Source organism: Parasteatoda tepidariorum, chromosome 2, assembly GCF_043381705.1.
Source record: "Parasteatoda tepidariorum isolate YZ-2023 chromosome 2, CAS_Ptep_4.0, whole genome shotgun sequence".
Taxonomy (NCBI): domain Eukaryota; kingdom Metazoa; phylum Arthropoda; class Arachnida; order Araneae; family Theridiidae; genus Parasteatoda; species Parasteatoda tepidariorum.
Genome location: NC_092205.1, coordinates 101,227,329 through 101,246,151, shown reverse-complemented (window position 1 = coordinate 101,246,151; position 18,823 = coordinate 101,227,329). Strand labels below are relative to the sequence as shown.

The following is an 18,823-nucleotide window of genomic DNA, read 5'->3' as shown; positions in this document are numbered from 1 at the left end:
TACCGATCACTTTGACACTTTATTTTTTCACCTACAAGAAATTTTTTACAAGTCGTTCAGAAATTTTTTTTTATTTCATTTATTTATTTTTTCATAAAAATGGACAGCTAAAGATTTGCAGAGGATTTTTTTTTGTTTTTCACACGCCATGTGAATTGTATAGTCGAGATAAACACAACGTAACTCCAACTCAATTATTGTGCTCGACTACAAATCTACACTTGTGCACAGGTACGACGCTATGCTTCTACAGAGATTTACTCCACAGCGGGTCCCAGCTAAAATGGTATAAACAAAAACACTCGAATCAAATATAAATTCTGTTGAAAAAGAAATTCTGAAACCGTTCATCGACTTGCTTTCAGAAACTGTGCAAGGCTTGGCTTAGTAATGAATTAACTGTGGAAGAAGTTTTTCCTCTCAGAGTAAATGACAATGTTCCAATCACTGTGAATCCCACCATATGATAAAAGGATGGATGTTAATATGCACAGCTGCTTACTCTACAAATGTGGCTAAATAGTATAATATATATATGTAAGTATGATTAGGCAATTTTTGTTGAAAAAGTATCTCAGAGAGCTTGGCAAGGATTGCCTTTATACAACAGCGCCAATTCAATAAATACACATTTATGAAGAAAATAATCAAAAATCTGCTTTGTGTTACCAACTTAATACAGTACATTATATTAAAAAACCAGTACTCAAACCTTCAATGCTCGCTTTAACGTCGATGAAATATCACCAAATATATTAGACAGTTTTTGCTCTGAACCGTTAAACATTTTACCGAGTTTAAGTCCTGATTGCCACACAATAGCAAAATACATTTTGACAACACTTGATATTTTTTTGTAGGCAGCTCAAGTTCATTGAAATGTGAAAACAACATGAGCAGAATTGATTTCACATTCCATATCACATAGATTTATAGGAAGGCATTGTACTATGATTCAAACCAAAGAAAAAAATCAAGGATGTTGCTTACTAAGTATCGCTTAAAATGATTATAATCATATTTAGCAGCAAAGTTTGCTGAAGTCAATAATTTGTTACGCATTGAAGATTTGACATACAGGGGGGGGGGGGGGATAATAGAGGCCTGAATTTATTTTGATACAAGACAGCTTTTAAAATCGATTATTAGCCTTGAGATGCATATACATTTCGCAGACATAAGCTACATACTTTTGATGTTGAGTGCTGAAGCACAAAGAATATACTGGTCGCTTAGCACAAAGTTCTACATAAATAGGATAAAAAGATAAATATATCAAATATTCTATTAAAACATAACTAACATTCTTTCATATTCTTGAAGCTTTAGATATTACAAGTATGAAGGAAAAAAAATTACACTGACAATTATGTAAAAGAAAAAAAAATGAAACACCCACAATGATTATAAGCAGATAAAACAGGCACAAGGAGAAAGTTTCACTATACCTTAAATTGATGCCATAAAAATCTTTTTTTTTTTTTTCCTTTCTCTTATCAGGTTACAAAGTTATAATACTAAAAATTTTTTTCCATCGACAATAGGCATACAAGACAAACTTATGAATAAAGCAGTGACATTTCTCTTTCATTTATTTTACAAGTAGCAATGAAAGAAATACCAAAAACTTATTAATGTTAAAATATGAAAAACAAAATATCTGATTAAAAAGAATATATCCTAAGAAGTACTATTCAAAAGAAAATTCTAAAATAAACTTTTTAGGAAAAGAAAAACAAGTAAGCCATACATTTGAAAATATTTAACAACTAAACAAACCTAAAAAAAGGTAAGAAGAAACAAATGATTCTTTTTCCTCGAAACCATAAGTTTCATTTATTGTTTTTTTTCTTCTCAATATATGTTGAAGCTCCAAGTGCCTCAGACGTCAGGTGTTAACTGAATGGCTACATATATAAATTCATTTAAATTTTCTTGATTTTTTCACCCACAACAAGAGGATTGTTTTTGCGGATTTCTTGAGCACCAAGCTGTTTGTAATCGAATTGACAATTATGTTCGTTAGAGTATCTGTGAATACTACAGAAGAGACCTTCACATCGACAGGGGAATCCTGTAGGGGGAAAAAATAGTAACAATTTAACAAATGTTTCACTCATTACTGATAAACACTTCACATAGCTGCCAACACGGAAAGGACAGTACACTTTGCAACATAATATAAATTTCTTGATAACTATTGCCTTATATACTAAATATTTAGAGACTTTTATACCTGTCAAAACACAAAAACTTTATTTCATTAACAACTATTAATGGTCTGTAATATTTTCCATTTATGATTGACATTAAATGAACTCAAATTTAAAATGTTTTTTTTTTTTAATCATGCTAACTCATAATTTTGAATAGATAGTAATTTACTATAGATAAGTTAAAAAGATTGTGATTAATTTGAAAAGGGAGAACTGAACAAAAATAAACTGAAAATTTCAGAAAAAAAGAATTCCAGAAAAGAAGAAAAGAAAAAATTTCAGAATTTCAAACAAGCAATTAAGTAAAAATTTAATTTCAATAAGGATTTTTTTAAGGAACCTTGCTTAGTTTTAGGGAATTATTTTAAACTAAAAATTGGCAAAATCCAGTAGTCTATTGGTGAACCCAACAGAGTTGGCAGCTATGTTGCAATGTTTAGAAAAAATTCCTATTTTATAATGCTAAAAACCCCTTATTTGCTCATTGAGGATACTTGACATATTTGCAAATACAGTAGCATGCACACAAATTTTTCAGATAGTAGAAACAAGAAATTTCACCCAATTCTTTCTTAATATTTAATACTAAAATTTTAAGCACATCATAAATTTATCAAGTAAAGTAAATTAAAAAAAAATAGTATATAGCCCTAGCTGAAATCCACACACAATTAACAATATTAATAAAATTACTACCTCATAACAGAGAGAATTTTAAAGAATTGAAAATAGTAATTTCAAATTAACACAATGATAAAGGGGATCTAGCAGCCACCACAGTGAAGTGAAGTACCACACATTATAGAATTACTCAAGCCTTTCGCAAGTAAGAAATAAGTTAGCAAAATAGAACTATAACTATTTCAGTAAAGCAATGCAACATAGTTATTATACAGGGTAATTCAAAATAAATATAGCTGTTACAAATGGCTATAACTATTTAATAAAAAATAAATAATCGATGAAATTTACACAGAATGTAAAAAGAACTTCAAAATTTTGTATACATGCGTCACAGATTCCCCTCGGTTACATGGACAACATGTAGGCGGCAGTCCATTTCACGACGCATGTTCTGAAGCATTTGTGACAGTCACCGACGCAAAGCGCATTACAAAGCGTTCAGTTGTTTTGGGCATGGGAAGTACATATCTGGGTCTTTGGTCTTTACATCACTGGTTTTTGATTGTTTGCTCATGATTATTCTTTTCTGCACTGTGATAACACAATGAAAATTGTTAAACTCCAACAGGGTGCGTAGCCAAATTAGTCAACAAAAAAGCACCTTTTAAGCACTCAAAAAATATTTTTAAGTACTTTAAAAAAATATCATAATTAGACAGGGTGGTTGGAAAGTTTTTGACAGTTGTCAAAAATCATGAAATTTTGATCATGTAAAACCAATGGCATTTTCATATGCTACAGACTGACTATACGCCGAAATAGATTGAATTGAATTAATTATGAAAACGTCAAATAGAACAAAGTGAACTGTGTCTTTTTGCATAATTTGAAGCGAAAATCAACAAAGGAAAAATCTCATTTTGAAAAAGGAAAAATTAAGCACTTTTTAAAAAGACACCATGAAAAAAGCACCTTCAAGGGCTTTTAAAAACGAAAATCTAAGCACCTTTTAAAAATGCTACGCACCCTGTCTCACATGCAGAACGCTTTCCGCACAAGGCTCGCCATTTTCCCTAATGAACTTGTGCACACGCACAGATTTTACAAGGTTAGAGCTGAAAGATAAAAAATAGGGCGGAAACAAAGAAAGCTTTTTTAGTTGGCAACTACACACATGCTAATCAATTGTCTGTAACTGATGGGTTCTTGATTCTGAAATTGAAGGCTCTTGATTCTTCATTTTCTATCCAAGAATCCATTTTGGGTTCCCCATTCTTTCGTATATTGTTGCTATTTTAGACTAATAATGAAAGAGGAAGATGATGATCAAGTTTCACAATAGCTTAAAATCTATTTTCTAATAGATATGGGGGGTGGGCACACAGACTGTCAATAGACAATTGTTTTGTTTAAGCTACCTTACAACTAAACTAATTCACCTGAAAGAATTGGACAGACCCCTGACTGAACTAGACAGTTTGTGAAAGGTCCTGTTATTGTGAAAAAATTACTCGTAATTTGTGAATATAAAATAAACGTCAAGTCACATTCTTTCAACCAGGGCCCAGCTTTTGCGAATTTGTGAAAATAGGGTCCTGTTATTGCAAAAACTTTTTCAAGGAGTTTTTAAATTGTAACTGTAAAATTATAATAAAAATTTAAATTTTAAAAAATAAATAGCAATTTCTGATACTAAATTAGAGATGCAACATACAAATATTTGGCATTTAGCATATACTGCTGAACGTAGAATATTAATTTCGGACAGATAATGGAAGAAGCGTCTACCGAAGACAAAACTTAATTCGTTTACATGTCCTTCTCCCCCCGGGAAGGGTTTATTCGATTAAAAAAAAAAAAAAATGAAGATAAACAAATTTGTGAAGGGTCCGATTAAAAGATAAATTATTTTGCACAGGGTCCATTTTTATGAAAAGATATTATGTGAAGAGTCCATTAACGGACCCAAATCTCCTCTGACCCATGTAAGTTGTTAACACTGTTAAGAAAAATTATTTTTAGGAGTCAAGGACATTTATGAAAATAATGTACATTCAAAAGAAAATTATAGCAAGAGAACACCAGTAAATAGAGGCAAAATATGTGAGTTTCCTATAATTGAAAATGAGTAATCAAAGATACGGTAACAGACACCCTTAGGATATGATTCTAACCAATATATCCAAAGCAGACACTAATGACATTATTTAAAAGAAATGTACACAGGGCAAGGAGCACATAAAATTTTTTTTCTTTTTAAAAAAAAAGGTAATTAGTTTATCAAAAAAGGTGACAATTGGTAGTTTTTTTTTCTTCCTTTACATATTCGCTAAATGCATTATTGTAAATTGACTGCAATTCAAGTATTAGTAGAAGTGCAAATTGATCTTGACAAGCAGTCACTTTATTATTTCACTTTGTCAGGCTACCAAATAAAGCTAGAAGTTTAAGGAGAGAGAGGAAAAAATGATTTGTTAAATATCCCCGACTGAACTATCCTAGTTCAAACAATATGGTTCTAACATTTTTTTAATAGAAATTTTACAATATTTATCTTCCTTCTTTTTTTAACAATAAGAATGTCTTACCTAAAACAAAAAAAATTATGGCTATAAAATAAAAACTGGATCAAATAATAAAAAAAATCATTATACACTCCTGGTTTTTGCTTCTTTTAAAGACTATTTTATTCATTTCTGTAGCCTTTTCTCCAGATTTCATATTCTCGACACCCTTGAATTAGCTTCATTCATTTAAAATAATTCTTTTTTTTTTTCCACAGCTGGCAAGGTTTAAGACAGAACGGATTAATCTACAGTTTACACTGTCCGGTAGCATGACACTGTCCCACAACAATGCAGAATAATAATGGTGAACGAGCTCAGCTCGTCAGCTTGCATTGGAGCAAATTTCACAACGTGAGTAGTGCTCGTTACGAGCCACTACGGTCTAAATCTTGCTCCCGAGCGGAACTCATTTGTGCGCATTATGAAGCACGATTCAATTGCGAGCCAAACTCGCTCATAACCGTCAAAGGGTTAATGAAGTAAAGTTTTTCTTACTAAAAATCACCAAAAAGGTGAAAACCTTCAAAAAAAAGGAGACAAAAGGTGACTAACTCCTCACCCTGACAATAGTTCCTCAAATTTATCATTAACAATGCAATCAATCAAATTCACAATAAAATCCATTACATATAATCTGATTTTGCTTACAAGTTAAATCCAAATCTTAAACCAACAACCATCCGAATAACTTGCTGCTGGGGTGTTGTAATTACTTTCATTTTACTTAAAGATAGGAGAAAGAAAATAGATTACTGTAATTTACACCATTTAAAGTTTACACAACAATTCATATTATAATCTCCTTTCACATAAGCTATTCATAGTTTTATTAAATTGGAGACCCACTTGTAACATATTTTTATGCACACACACATAAGCATGTTTTTAAATTTTATTTTTCAGTATATATATATCTGTTTCACTACAAATATCGTTTAAATCATTTGACATCTTTGCTTCAGCCATCTGTTTTCTGAATGCCTTTTCCTTTTTTCAATAGTTAATCCTAATTAGAGTTCACACTGTTACCATTTGTTCTAACGAAGTTAATAAAACAACAAAAAAGACCAATAAAAAGGTCAATAACTTATTTTAATAAGCAGGGCTAGCGCTAAGCATCCATCACCTCACCAAACGCGATAAAATCGTACATTTGGTGAAAAAAAACTATGCTTTGGCTAATGTTTTTTTACCGAAAAAAAAGAAACATTCCCCTCAATCCCAGCAACAACAAAAAATTCTTTTAGCAAACCTAGTAGTTTTTATCCAATTAAGGTAAAAAGTTGTAGCAAGATGCATATTAATTATCATCTAACTATTTATGCTTCTCGTGACAATAACCTGGCAATAATATATGCAATAACAATGTTACTTCAGGTTTATCCTTATATTACACTTGTTTACTGATCTAATAAGTTATCAAAAATCAATCCTAACCTATTCCTCAAAGACCAACATATTTTACCTCCTCTCTTTCATTCATAGCTTGTTCTTTACTCCCCCCTCCCCTAACTCCATAATACCTCTTCATTTGAATTTGCATTCTTATAGAATAATTCAATTTAAAATAAATTTGTATTTTGATTTAAAGTTTTAGAAGGTAAAAAATCAATCTTAAAAATTGTTTAAATTTCACATTGGCTATGAATTTTAAAACTTGGCTAATACTTCAGCTAATTTAGTGGACAATAATTTGAAGTCCATAACACGGGCCCTGAATAAGTAAATTAAAACATAGCTTTAACTATTTTGTAGGTACAAGCATAAGATACTAATAGAATTTAGATTTTTGAGACATTTATAAAACAGGAGATTTCTAAACATCCAACCAGTGAAACAAAACATAGTTTTTAATCAAGGATCAAAAGGTTTTTTTAAAAAAAAAAATCTGCATACTTCTATAATAGTAATGTTTTAAACAGAGCGATTTTATGTATAAGTTTATGATTCAGAATAAAAAAAATGTGTGCTCCAATTGGGCAAATTAAACAGGGAAATTTATTTACTTTCACTTAAATCTGACACTAAATTGAGAAAAACATTAACATATTAAAGAACATGATCTAAAAGAATGAAATAAGAAAAGAAAAACCTATTGAATTTCAGTTAAAATCTAACTTATCAACAAAAGAATGTTGCTTATAAGAAAAATATCAAAGTACCAGAAATTGAAACATTAATTTTACCACAAATGCGATTCTGAATGAAGGTGGGGTGAAGGGTTTCCTTACCAGTTAGGCCTACTTTCTTTTTGCATATGTGGCATCTATTTTTCTTTTTCTTCTGATCTTTTTCCATATCATCCTGTTGAGAAGAGTTACCATCACCTTTATCTGAGGAAGCAGGACTTGCTGGTGAGGCTTCATCGAGAAGGGACTGTTTTGACGCCTTTAAATAAATTTATATCTTAATAGAAATTCAAACAAGTCAGTTGTTGTTAAAAATTGTTTAAAAAACTCTCCATAAATCAAACATTCTTACATTAACTTATAAATGAGTATTAATATTGTACAACAGGTTTTAATAAAATGAAAAAACTTTTTGCAAACAATTGATTAACTCTAGTAACTAGTTTCAACCCTTTTGTTGCCACATTATTTTTAAAATTTGTATGAAAATTAAGGATTTTTTTAAAAAATGTTTTAGTTTATATAATATCCTATATATTAATTCATACCAGAGATTTAAAAAAATAAATAAAAAAAAGCTGAAAATAGAAACCTAAAACTGTTGCGGGAACACATTTTTTAAAGAACTTAAAAAATTCATCAAATTGAGCAAGAAAATAGTATTCGCGATCGCAACGCTCGAGTATGCCGTCTAGCGGGAGCCTGTAAATATCAGACATTAATTTATCACGTTTTCATTTAGTTACATCAAAGTCATTGACAGAATCAGACGCCATTTTTTAGCAGCAAATAAGAAACAAAATTTCCCTAAGGAAAAGGCCGAAGAACTTGAAAAAAAAGCTCCAGAATATTAGTAAATCTTTCAGGAACAGAACACGCCAAACATTTGAAGAAAAATTCCTCAATAATTTTTGATTTCTATTATCAACAAACTTGCAACTGACGACTTCCGTTTTCGGATACTGTTACAGATGTGTGTATTAAGGTAAAATGCATTTCTTCTGTCTTCAATTCATTACGAATTAAAGTGAAGTCAACATTGCTTTCGTCATTCCAGTGAATAAATATGAATTCAGAACATACAGAATTGTAATAGTTATAGCATATTCTTCTTCGTTATAGAATAGTATATATTTCTGTATCCATATAATTCGGAAAACAACAATAAAAAATTATCCAAGTTACTTGAAATAGTGCCATTTGTGCTGATTCTTAATTAATTTAAATCGTTTTCTTGGTAAGTTTTTTTTAATTTTGAAAGAATAAGTTCAACTAGAATTCAGCTATTCTGTTTTTAGCTACATATTCAAATTCATATCAATTATAAAATTTTGCTGTGTAGTATGTTATCTAAAAGTAATGAAGGTATAAACTATGTATCTATTATTTGAGAATAAAGTTTTCAAACAAGGAACTTATCATTTTGGAATTCTCCGGGAATCATAAATCAGGTAAGTGCAATGATTTTTACAATAAAAAATTTGCTTGTAAATATTTTTTTTTCATTTGATGATGGTTCTCTACAGAATGGTTTTTTACGTCTGATTAAGAACTATAAGAATAATAAAAAAAGAAACAATATGAAAGTTTTTATTTCAATGTTAATAATTCTTAAAATCGTTTTTTTTATCCTAAGAATTCTTTATTTTCCGTTTTTTAGTTTATAATTTTTTGATAAAAATTGTTCTCAAAATACTTTTGAAAAATTAAATGGTATAACATTATGTGTTTATGTATACTTCTTGTATATTCCAATGTTTGAAATAATATGATTCAGAAAAGTATGGAATAAAAATTCGGTACTTACGACGTATTAACGCCACCGCCGCTACAGATTTGGCGGTTTTTAAGTGCCGCCAATCTACACTTAAAATTTTTGCGACAGTTCATAAAATAAAACACTTTATTTAAAATCAAAATAGTTAATTGGATTTCGGTGGAAAATGAGCCGATATAGAGTTTAGCATAGATTCAAAACAATCATATCGCCATATGAACTCTGATGAATAAGATTCCAAATGAAATAACATTTCCAAAACGTACGTTTGCCAAGATAAAGTTTTATGTTGTGGGAATTGGTACATTTTCGTTTTTTCGGTAAAATATTTCCCTCCTGAAAAAATAAAATTGCATCTTGTTTTGTTTTTGGCAAATCCCAAAGACGAATATTCGTAGCACTAAAAATGGCGACAAAAAAGAATTGTTTTTTTTTTTTTTTTTTCGTCAGCATTCTTTATTTTACGTTTCTTAGTTTCTAAATAATGATTTTTATTGAAACTTGAAATTTTTTGATAAAAATTGTTGTCAAAAAACGTTGTTTACAAAATTAAATTTCATAAAATTATGAGGCTTATGTATACTTTTTGTTCATTTTAATTTTTGAACTAATATGATTCTTAAAACTATAGAATGTAAAGTTTAAATGGGCCTTTCATGTTATATCATTAAATTTAGTAATACTATTTCTCGGGCATTAGGTTTTAACTCTTATAAGAATATAAATATTTTTTTCTGTTAATGTACAAATATTTTTCCGATGTGTTGTGGATATTCCTTCTCTAATAAAAAGAGATACCATTTTGTTTTCGGTTGTGCAAGAAAGAATATCAAGCACTTTCTTTTTTAAAATTAATAAGCCACATTAAAGAAGGAACGTTGCAATGCTACACGCTACATCAACGACGTCTATAACGACATTAACGACGTAACATATAGAAATCGCAGGTATGCGTCTCATACAACAACGCCCCCTATAGCTCGTTGCGATCGCGAATATAGTATAGTATAAAGTCTAAAAATATTTCCAAAATAATTGGCTAGCTTAAGCATGAATAAAAGTGAAAATATTTAAAAAAATAACCGGCTAGCAAAAACATGAATAAAATAAAATAAACACATAAAGAGATAAATAAAAAAAAATAAAAGCAGACGAGAAAATTAGAAGACTTTTTGTAGAACAGAGCTGTTGTTTTTTTAGAGATTAGTTATGTTTTGGAACTTGAGTTTTCATATAACCCGTTACGGGTTTTCCTAGTTTGTTTTATAATATTTTGACTATCCCGTTACAGGTACTTCATATTTGTTACTGTTTGTGTTGTTTGCGAATAAAAGTTTTTCTTATAAGAAACAGAACTGTTATTTATTTAGCTGGATATGTTATAGTAGGAAGCATTCATCCACAGAATGATATAATTGGTGTAATTTGTAAATTATACAGCTCTCAATGTGCGGTATTTGAATCGCGTGAACCGCTATATTTAATTTCAAAGACGAATTAAGTCACATGAACCATAATATTGGATTTTAAATTGAATACGAAGCGCAATATTTGATATAAAACTCTAAGGATACAAAACACAAAGTGCAATCCTAAATCGAGTAAATGCAAATCGCAGTGGATGACTTTAAATCATGTCAATATGAAGAGATGAGTGATCATATGAATGTAATTTTAAATCGGGTTAACAGATGCTATGGAGTTCTTGAATAAATATTTTTCTTTTGAAAAGTAAAAAAAAAGTTTTGTTTTCAACAGAAATTTACACGTATAATTTGAATCATGCATTTAGACAATCCTTTTTTGACATTTGATAATATTGGATTTTAAATTGAATACGAAGCGCAATATTTGATATAAAGTTCTGAAGAAACAAAAGTGCAATCTTAAATCGAGTAAATGCGAATTGCAGTGGATGACTTTAAATCATGTCAATATGAAGAGATGAGTGATCATATGAAAGTAATTTTAAATCGGGTTAACAGATGCTATGGAGTTCTTGAAGAAATATTTTTCTTTTGAAAAGTAAAAAAAAAAAGTTTTGTTTTCAACAGAAATTTACACGTATAATTCGAATCATGCATTTAGATAATCCTTTTTTTGACGCAATTAATTTACGTCGATAGTACCGTAAATCAATGTAATGTTTCGATCGAATTTTCGGAAGTTATTAATATTGATTTTCATGCGGATTTTAATATCCTGATACATTTCAGACAATATGGTAAAATTCGAATCTTGCATTTGAGTATTTACTTTTTAAGGCAATGATTCTATCCACTTTTTGGCAGGTATTGCTATTAATTTCCCCAGTTTTTTAATCTGATATCTTTTATATGATATTATTTATTACAACGACTTATTTTCGAAATGAAACACGCATGAGTAAACTCTTTTTGAGGAGTTCGATTCGTGTGGTTTCGTCGATCTTTTTCTCAGCTGCGGATTTCATGATTTAAAAATAAAAAAAAAATTTCTATTGTGATGATTATTTACAAAAAGCAAAGAAAGTAATAATAAGTGTGCAAAATACGAGAATATACCATCCATAATATAAAAATAAATCATTACAAGTTAAATTTTAAAAAATAATAGCTTTTTTTTCATAAACACAGTGCTTTTGTTACTTTAAATTAGTAACATATATGTTTGTGATCATTTAAAGTATCTTGCAGAAAGATATTGGTGCTAAAGAGTTTTGTCGCAGATAGCTCGAAAATATTCTGCCACAGGGGTAACAGGGGCCTTTTTTGATACATAAAATATAGTACAAAACATTTATACTTGTTTTTAGAGGTGGAAATAAAAAAAAAAATTTTTTTTAATTGTTACAAGAAAAACTTTACTTAGAAAAAAAAAAAAACATAGGTCTATTTAGTATCTTAAATCTGCAAATTTCTTTTACAAACTTTTATTAAATTTTAATTAAATTCCCTAATTTTTTCAGATTCTTAAATTTTCCTGTTCAGCGGCCAACCTGAATATAAAAAAAGTAATCAATACTAAATGCAATCTTTAATCACCAAAGAAATTACAAAAAAAACTAATGTAATTTACATAGCCTAATTTTACATCCTGTAATTTTACACCCCCCCCCAAATCCTTTCATCCTCATTTGAAAACTAAAGGATTTGCTTGGCAATTAAGCATAATTTTAATTGCAAGCTTTGCAATTCTCAAAGATCTCCTCTGAACATTAAATCATTTTGAAAAGTTTTAAGTGCAATTTAAAAAACAATTTTAAATACACTAAAAGAACATCAATATTGTTTTTAAGGAAATCACCTCAGGTTTGCTCTGGTCTTGACTAGGTGGGGTGACAACAACAGCGGGTACTGTGGGAGATGCAGTGGATAAATCATCATCTTTCGGTAAAATACTTTTATCCTCACATTCAGAGATGGCTGAAATATTTAATAAAAAAACATTAACTATGACATATATGAGAAATAAACACTCACTTATAATAGAATGAGTAAACAAAGCCTAAATTTGTTTATATAAATTTCATTGCGATCTTTCTAAATTTCTTACATTACAATCTTTCAAGAAGCTTTCGTGAATCATAAAGGAAGTCCCCTTAAATTCTGACCTGGGGACTTACTATGACAACAATACAGCTTAATAATAATAAGAAAGGAAAAAAAATTAAAACAAAGAAATTTACACATTTTTCAAATTTACGCCTCCAAATTACAGAATAATAAATTGACACATAGTTTTAAAACAGCCTGAGTGACTAATTCACAGGGTTCCCTCTTTTTTATCAAATCAAAAATGAAGGACTTTTTTTCTTTTGAAAAATTATGAACCCTAATAATAGCTTATCATTAAATATATATATTCCCACAGTGACAATGCCTATTAATTACCTTTTGTGAAAAAAAATATATTATAATGCAAGCACTGATATTGTATTTATTACCAGGGTTCGCCAAAGTAGGCTAGGCAACTTAGGCGAACCGGGATGAGTTTATTCTGGTGGGTCCACTCGTAAAAACTCACTTCTACAAGGTGAATTCTTTTCAACATTTATCGTACTAAATCAATAGGTTTTGCTACAAAAGCAAAATAACTGTAAATTTTTGTCCTTGGAGCAAGAACTCTAAACAATTGAAGATACTGATTAAACATTAGTCTAACAGAAAAAAGACTAAGCTATTAATTAATTTCTAAATGCCTAATAACTATTAATTTCTAAATACCCAATCAGTCGTATACTGAAACTCATCAGTAACTTGGGCAACGACACAAAAAGAAAAAAAAACGCTCTATGTCTTTGAGCAGTGGATACTAGGAACTATTTTTTTTGGAGGAATACAAGTTGATGGCTAATAGCACAGATGCTCAAATTTAGAACTTTATCATGTTTTCATAAAAAATCCAAAGAATTAAAAAGGCTGCTCATGCTATAAGAATGACAAATGCAGAAAATATTCTTGGCCAAGCCCTCTGGTCAACTAGTTCTTTATTTAGGGCTTTACTTAGTTCCCATAATCATGTGCGCTACCAGTAGAACTGAGTTTCTCAAACTCTGCAGATTTTGAAGGTCAATGCGAGTCTTATGTACCTTATGCCTACTTATGTACCTTAGAGCTGCCCATCTCCCACAAAAATAGGCATGATCTCTTCTGTAAGCTGTACTCCTCTTGTCCACACCTTATTTATATTTTTTTCAGAATGCTCTACTGTCCTCATGTGGTCTCACTCTAAACAAAAGGTAGAATATATTAATGAAAGGACGTAATGCTTCCTTCCCTTGTCTGTAACACCTCATTTGCCCCTTCATGTCTCTCAAAACGCTCTACCCTTGATTCATGGTCTCATTCTAGGCAATAAAAGAATGACTTCTAGTTATAAACTTTTTTTGTAAGACTTAAACATTTTTCTTACCAACTATTGTAATACTTTAAATTAAGGATTTTAAGAAACCTGGAACCAAAATAAAGTACTCTTCAGGGTCCTTATTTTCCAAAAAAAATATTAACTAGTTTATAACGACTTTTAAGGACCATGGGAACCCTGACAAGGACTCAGAATAACCCAGCTTGTTGAGTAATATATAAATAGGAAAAATTTGGAAACTTTAAAATAATTGGCATAGCATAGACCACAGTTTTAAAAATATTAGCTATATGGACAGTTAAGGTGCACTACATAATGCTGAATAAAATTTTTTAACCTTTTCATAACTTATATGATTGTAACAAAAGTGCTTAAAGTAAAAATTATCCAAATTGTGCTTATTGTTCTTTACTTAATTTAGATACTGGTACATACTTGTTCACCAAATTTAAACAGAGTAATATCATAATCTTTACAGGACAGGTAACTCACTAGATATTGTAGCAGTTGATGCACTGGGGCTATTGCGACCAGCTCCACTCAATTGTGATGGAGCAGGATTTGCGTTTTTTCTTTTCAAAGCATCTTTATAACATTTCGAACACAATCCATCAGTCTTGGGGCTACCATAAAACCCACAACCAGATCTACATAGAGAAGGACTCTGGGACATTTGATTTGTATCACGCTCCATTTGAAGATCTATAAAAATGTAGATAAAAATTAAAGTACATAGTATATGTCTCCTTACTTTTGACAATGTAAACATTAAATTAACAGGCTATAAAAAGGCTACTTAAATAGGGTTAACAAAAAACATAATTTTTTAAAAATTGCCCACTGTAATACAGGGGTGATTGTGAGTCCAACTGAAAAAATCCAGAAAATTTCTTACGTAAAATCATTAATGACGCATTTCAAAAAATTAATGCCTTTATAAATTTAAATCATTGATATTTTCAGAACATTAAATTCTAAATAAATTATATACAGCATAATTTAAATGAATAATTATGTATAAGTTTACTTTTATCTTCAATCACATTTATTATTCTACCAGAAAAAAATATTTACAAATGAAATATTTTTTCATGAATTTATATGAAATGTATAAATTCTAGTTCTAATATTTTTAAATAAAATATATAATTTTTATACACAAATGTGACTGATGATTTCTTGAAATTTCTGGAGCGTGGTTAGGGAAAAATCCGAAATTTTCCGAAGCACAATCAATCATAGTAATACAAGAGGGAGAACACTGCTGCGTTATTCTTATAGAATTTATATTGTAACCCCTTGACTTGACGATTCTCGCTTTTCCCGAAGCGAAAGAAATAACTCATTAAAAAAGCTCTTTAAAAAATGCTGTGTAATAACAAAACACTGATAAAAAGAAAAGTTATAAAAAATAGTATAAAGAATTTTTTTTTCTCAATTTAGAAATGATACTGAAAAATCACTCTTTTCTAGGTTACCTGTCTCACTGTTAAGGAAAAAAAGGGACAAAAATAAGTCTTTAAGAAAAAACAAAATTTCTTATTATGTTTCGCTATGATAACAGAAAAAGGTCAGAAACGAAACAAATTACAATAGGTCCTCAATGCTTGGAGAAAAAAAAGTGTTGTAAAAAAGATCAGAATATAATTTTAAAAAATCATACATATTAAACTTATGGTTCAGTTTAAAGTAATCAATTCAATTTTATTCAATAAGTTTCAATTTTTAAAAGTTTCACTTTTCTATAGGTCCTACAGAACATAAATTAACAAGTTTTAGAACTTACAAAATATTTGTCAAAACTATTTCTAATAATGTGCTGCAAAAATAAAAATTTACATTATTCTTTAATAAATGTATTCAAATCCCCCCCCCCAAAAAATTGACTTTGCCGAATATCAGGCCAAGTATTGGAATAAAATGGTCGAATACAAAATAGTAGCGAATATTTGTCACATCCCTACAACAAAGCAATCACACATTTATATACTTATTATTAGTTCACTATTATTAGAAATATTCATGTACATATAAGGTGGAGAGAAGAAAATTCTCAAATATTATTTCCTGAGAACAAGGTTTCTCTTGTGGATCAAAATTATTTCACAAAATTGTTAACCTTTTTCTTATTACAGTACAGAACCCGTTATCCAGAAATAAAAAAACCGGAAGAAACTATATTAAATTTTACCGCCATTTTCTTTCAAAACAATTTCTTTTCCTCATAAGATTTTAGGATTTTACTTTCTATTTTGAAAGATGTTTACCTTAGCGTCATTTTGGAAATAATCATTAGTGCATTACTTCATCATTTTTTCTTCTTTTCAAGATTATTTGCCAATAATTTTTGTTTTTTTTAGCTTGGTTTAACAATAAAAAAAAAACGGCTTTTTGCAGCGATTCAGAAAACCGAAAAAAAATCAGTTATCCAGAATAGCGGTGGTCCCGATCGTTCCTGATAATCGGTTCCCTATTGTACAATAACTTTCTCAAAATATTTTTTGAAAATAAAGTTTATGACAGAAAAAAAAAAATTTATTTTTACCATGTTCTCGAATAAACGAGAAGAAAACAGAAATGGTAAAATAGATTAAGCAATATAAAATAGAAATCAAAATATATTGAAATAGTAATAATCAATTATATTAACTTAATATACTTATTATAAATATATTATTTATTAACAAATGGACTTCAAACTAACAATAACATAAATTGACATTCTTAACAAGAAAAGTTTTGCTAAGATACATTTTATAAAAAACAAAATTAAAATATCTATTAAAAAAACATCTCTGAAAAAGATTAACCATGAGGCTAACCTCAAAAAAAAATTTTTTTGTTTAAATTTTCCAGTTTAAAATCAATTTCTAGTTGGTGTAGCAGATCACTATATGAAAATATCCCCAGTAAAAAATAGAGTGAAGTTGAATTATGATCTAATTAAAATATAAAACCTCATTAAAATGGAAAAAAAAATTACGATTATAAATATTATAGCTTTTGCATAATGAAACAAAAGGCAATGTATAAAAAACTATTTTAAAAATGAATTAACAAAAATTAAATTTCTCTTACTTCATACTTCCAATACAATACACAACTTAAATACTAGAAGTTCTGAAAAGAAGCACTACCGTATGGATCATATTTCAAATTTTATCTTTACCAACTTTCAGTGACCTGAAAATTTGCTTATGGGACCAAGTTCATATATATAAGAAATATAAACACCAATCTACACTAAAAATTTTATTTTTAAAGGTAAAACAAATTTCCCACAACAAATATTGTTCCTTTAAGTTCCAGAAGTAACATTTTGTACAATACAGTCAGGAATGATGCAATTACAGCATGAATATGTAAATAAATTTTTTATTCAAGTTTTTATATATATTAAAAAAATTCCAATTTAACACAAGAGAATCAGATTTCATAATTACAGAAAAAATACGATTAAAAATGAATATAGTTAATAAGATGCAAAAAATTTTAGCAAAAAATCTGGAATTTGGTTATATGTTACAGGCTACGTATGTTCACAATGTAGAGGATTACTTATCACGTGTCGTATAATAAATAATTATTCTTATTTTATAAGAATATAACTAAATATATAAATGATAAACAATGAGCAAGTTACATGCCAACGATGAAACAAAGAATCATCATAACACGACGAATTATCTGAGTCGTCAAGAATAAACAATGGGGATACCCTACTAAGAATTAATGCGTTGATCGTCATCAATTATGTACAAGTGATTATTCAGTAAAATAAATTAAAGATAAAAATTGAAAACTACAAAGGGATGTAAAAAAAATCCTTTCAAACACGTAATCGTTGGTTTCAGAAACAATTCAATATGTATTTTATCAAGGAAATAAAACACTTAGGCTTAAGGAGTCATCCAATAATAGACGCATTTTATCAACAATACAAGGGTGTAATGAAATTTTTACTTTAAATTAAAGTATACGAACAGAAGGTTTTATACCTACCTATCTTAATTTACGGGAATAACTTGAAATTTCTTGTGGGTATATCAACTACAATTAACAAAAGAAGTATATGAAAGACCACTCAATACATATCCACCTGACGTCTTTTCCTTCCGTTTTCTGCGTTGTTTCTTATCACTTGATGACTTGCAACCCTGACAGAAGGGCACGTGACTTCTACGTCGCATACGATTGGTCCAATACTTAATGAAGATCAGGCATGAAGTTCATGACCCTCAAAACCTGCCTTGGCCGGAATTCAAATATTGCAGTATGTTTTGGTGGTATGGAACAAAAGCTAGAAAAACAAATGCGACATGTTTACTGAGACATGATTACTCAGGAATAGCATTAAATTTAATATGTATCTGAGAACTGTCATGTGGAATTATTCCACAGAAACAGTAAAAATAGAGGAAAGAACAGCACTGATTTTCCGCACATCGCAGCAATTTTAAAAGAGGCCATTTCATACTAGACAAAATCCATATATTTATTACATTTTATGAGTACAGTGGTAGTTTTCGCCGCAGATTTGAGCATGAAAATGCGAAAATCTTTTGAAAATCATATAAAGTATTGCAAAAAAAAACCTCTCTCGGTTCTGGGACCATTTTCATTACATGTGGTTCTTATATGTGATTACACGCAAATGCAATTCAC

General features: G+C 29.3%; 1 protein-coding gene across 1 annotated transcript; it reads right to left on the bottom strand.

Annotated features, from left to right (window-relative positions):
* Positions 1 to 18,800, bottom strand: LOC107455732 (doctor no). The gene is made up of 5 exons (XM_016073404.3): positions 18,161 to 18,800; positions 14,651 to 14,860; positions 12,599 to 12,717; positions 7,639 to 7,795; positions 1 to 2,074 (listed from the first exon to the last, which is right to left on the bottom strand). Exons 2-5 carry the CDS (start codon positions 14,850 to 14,852, stop codon positions 1,926 to 1,928), a joined length of 627 nt encoding a protein of 208 aa, XP_015928890.1. The 5' UTR covers positions 14,853 to 14,860; positions 18,161 to 18,800; the 3' UTR covers positions 1 to 1,925.
* Between the last annotated feature and the right edge of the window lie 23 nt (positions 18,801 to 18,823).

Bases quoted from the DNA above. Each gene is read 5' to 3' on its own strand.
- LOC107455732 (XM_016073404.3), bottom strand. From the start codon at position 14,852: ATGGAGCGTGATACAAATCAAATGTCCCAGAGTCCTTCTCTATGTAGA. The intron at 7,796-12,598 runs GTGATTTCCTTA...ATTTATTTAAAG, and splicing joins AAGACCAGAGCAAACCTGAG to GCGTCAAAACAGTCCCTTCT. The intron at 2,075-7,638 runs GTAAGGAAACCC...TTCCCCCTACAG, and splicing joins AAAGAAAGTAGGCCTAACTG to GATTCCCCTGTCGATGTGAA.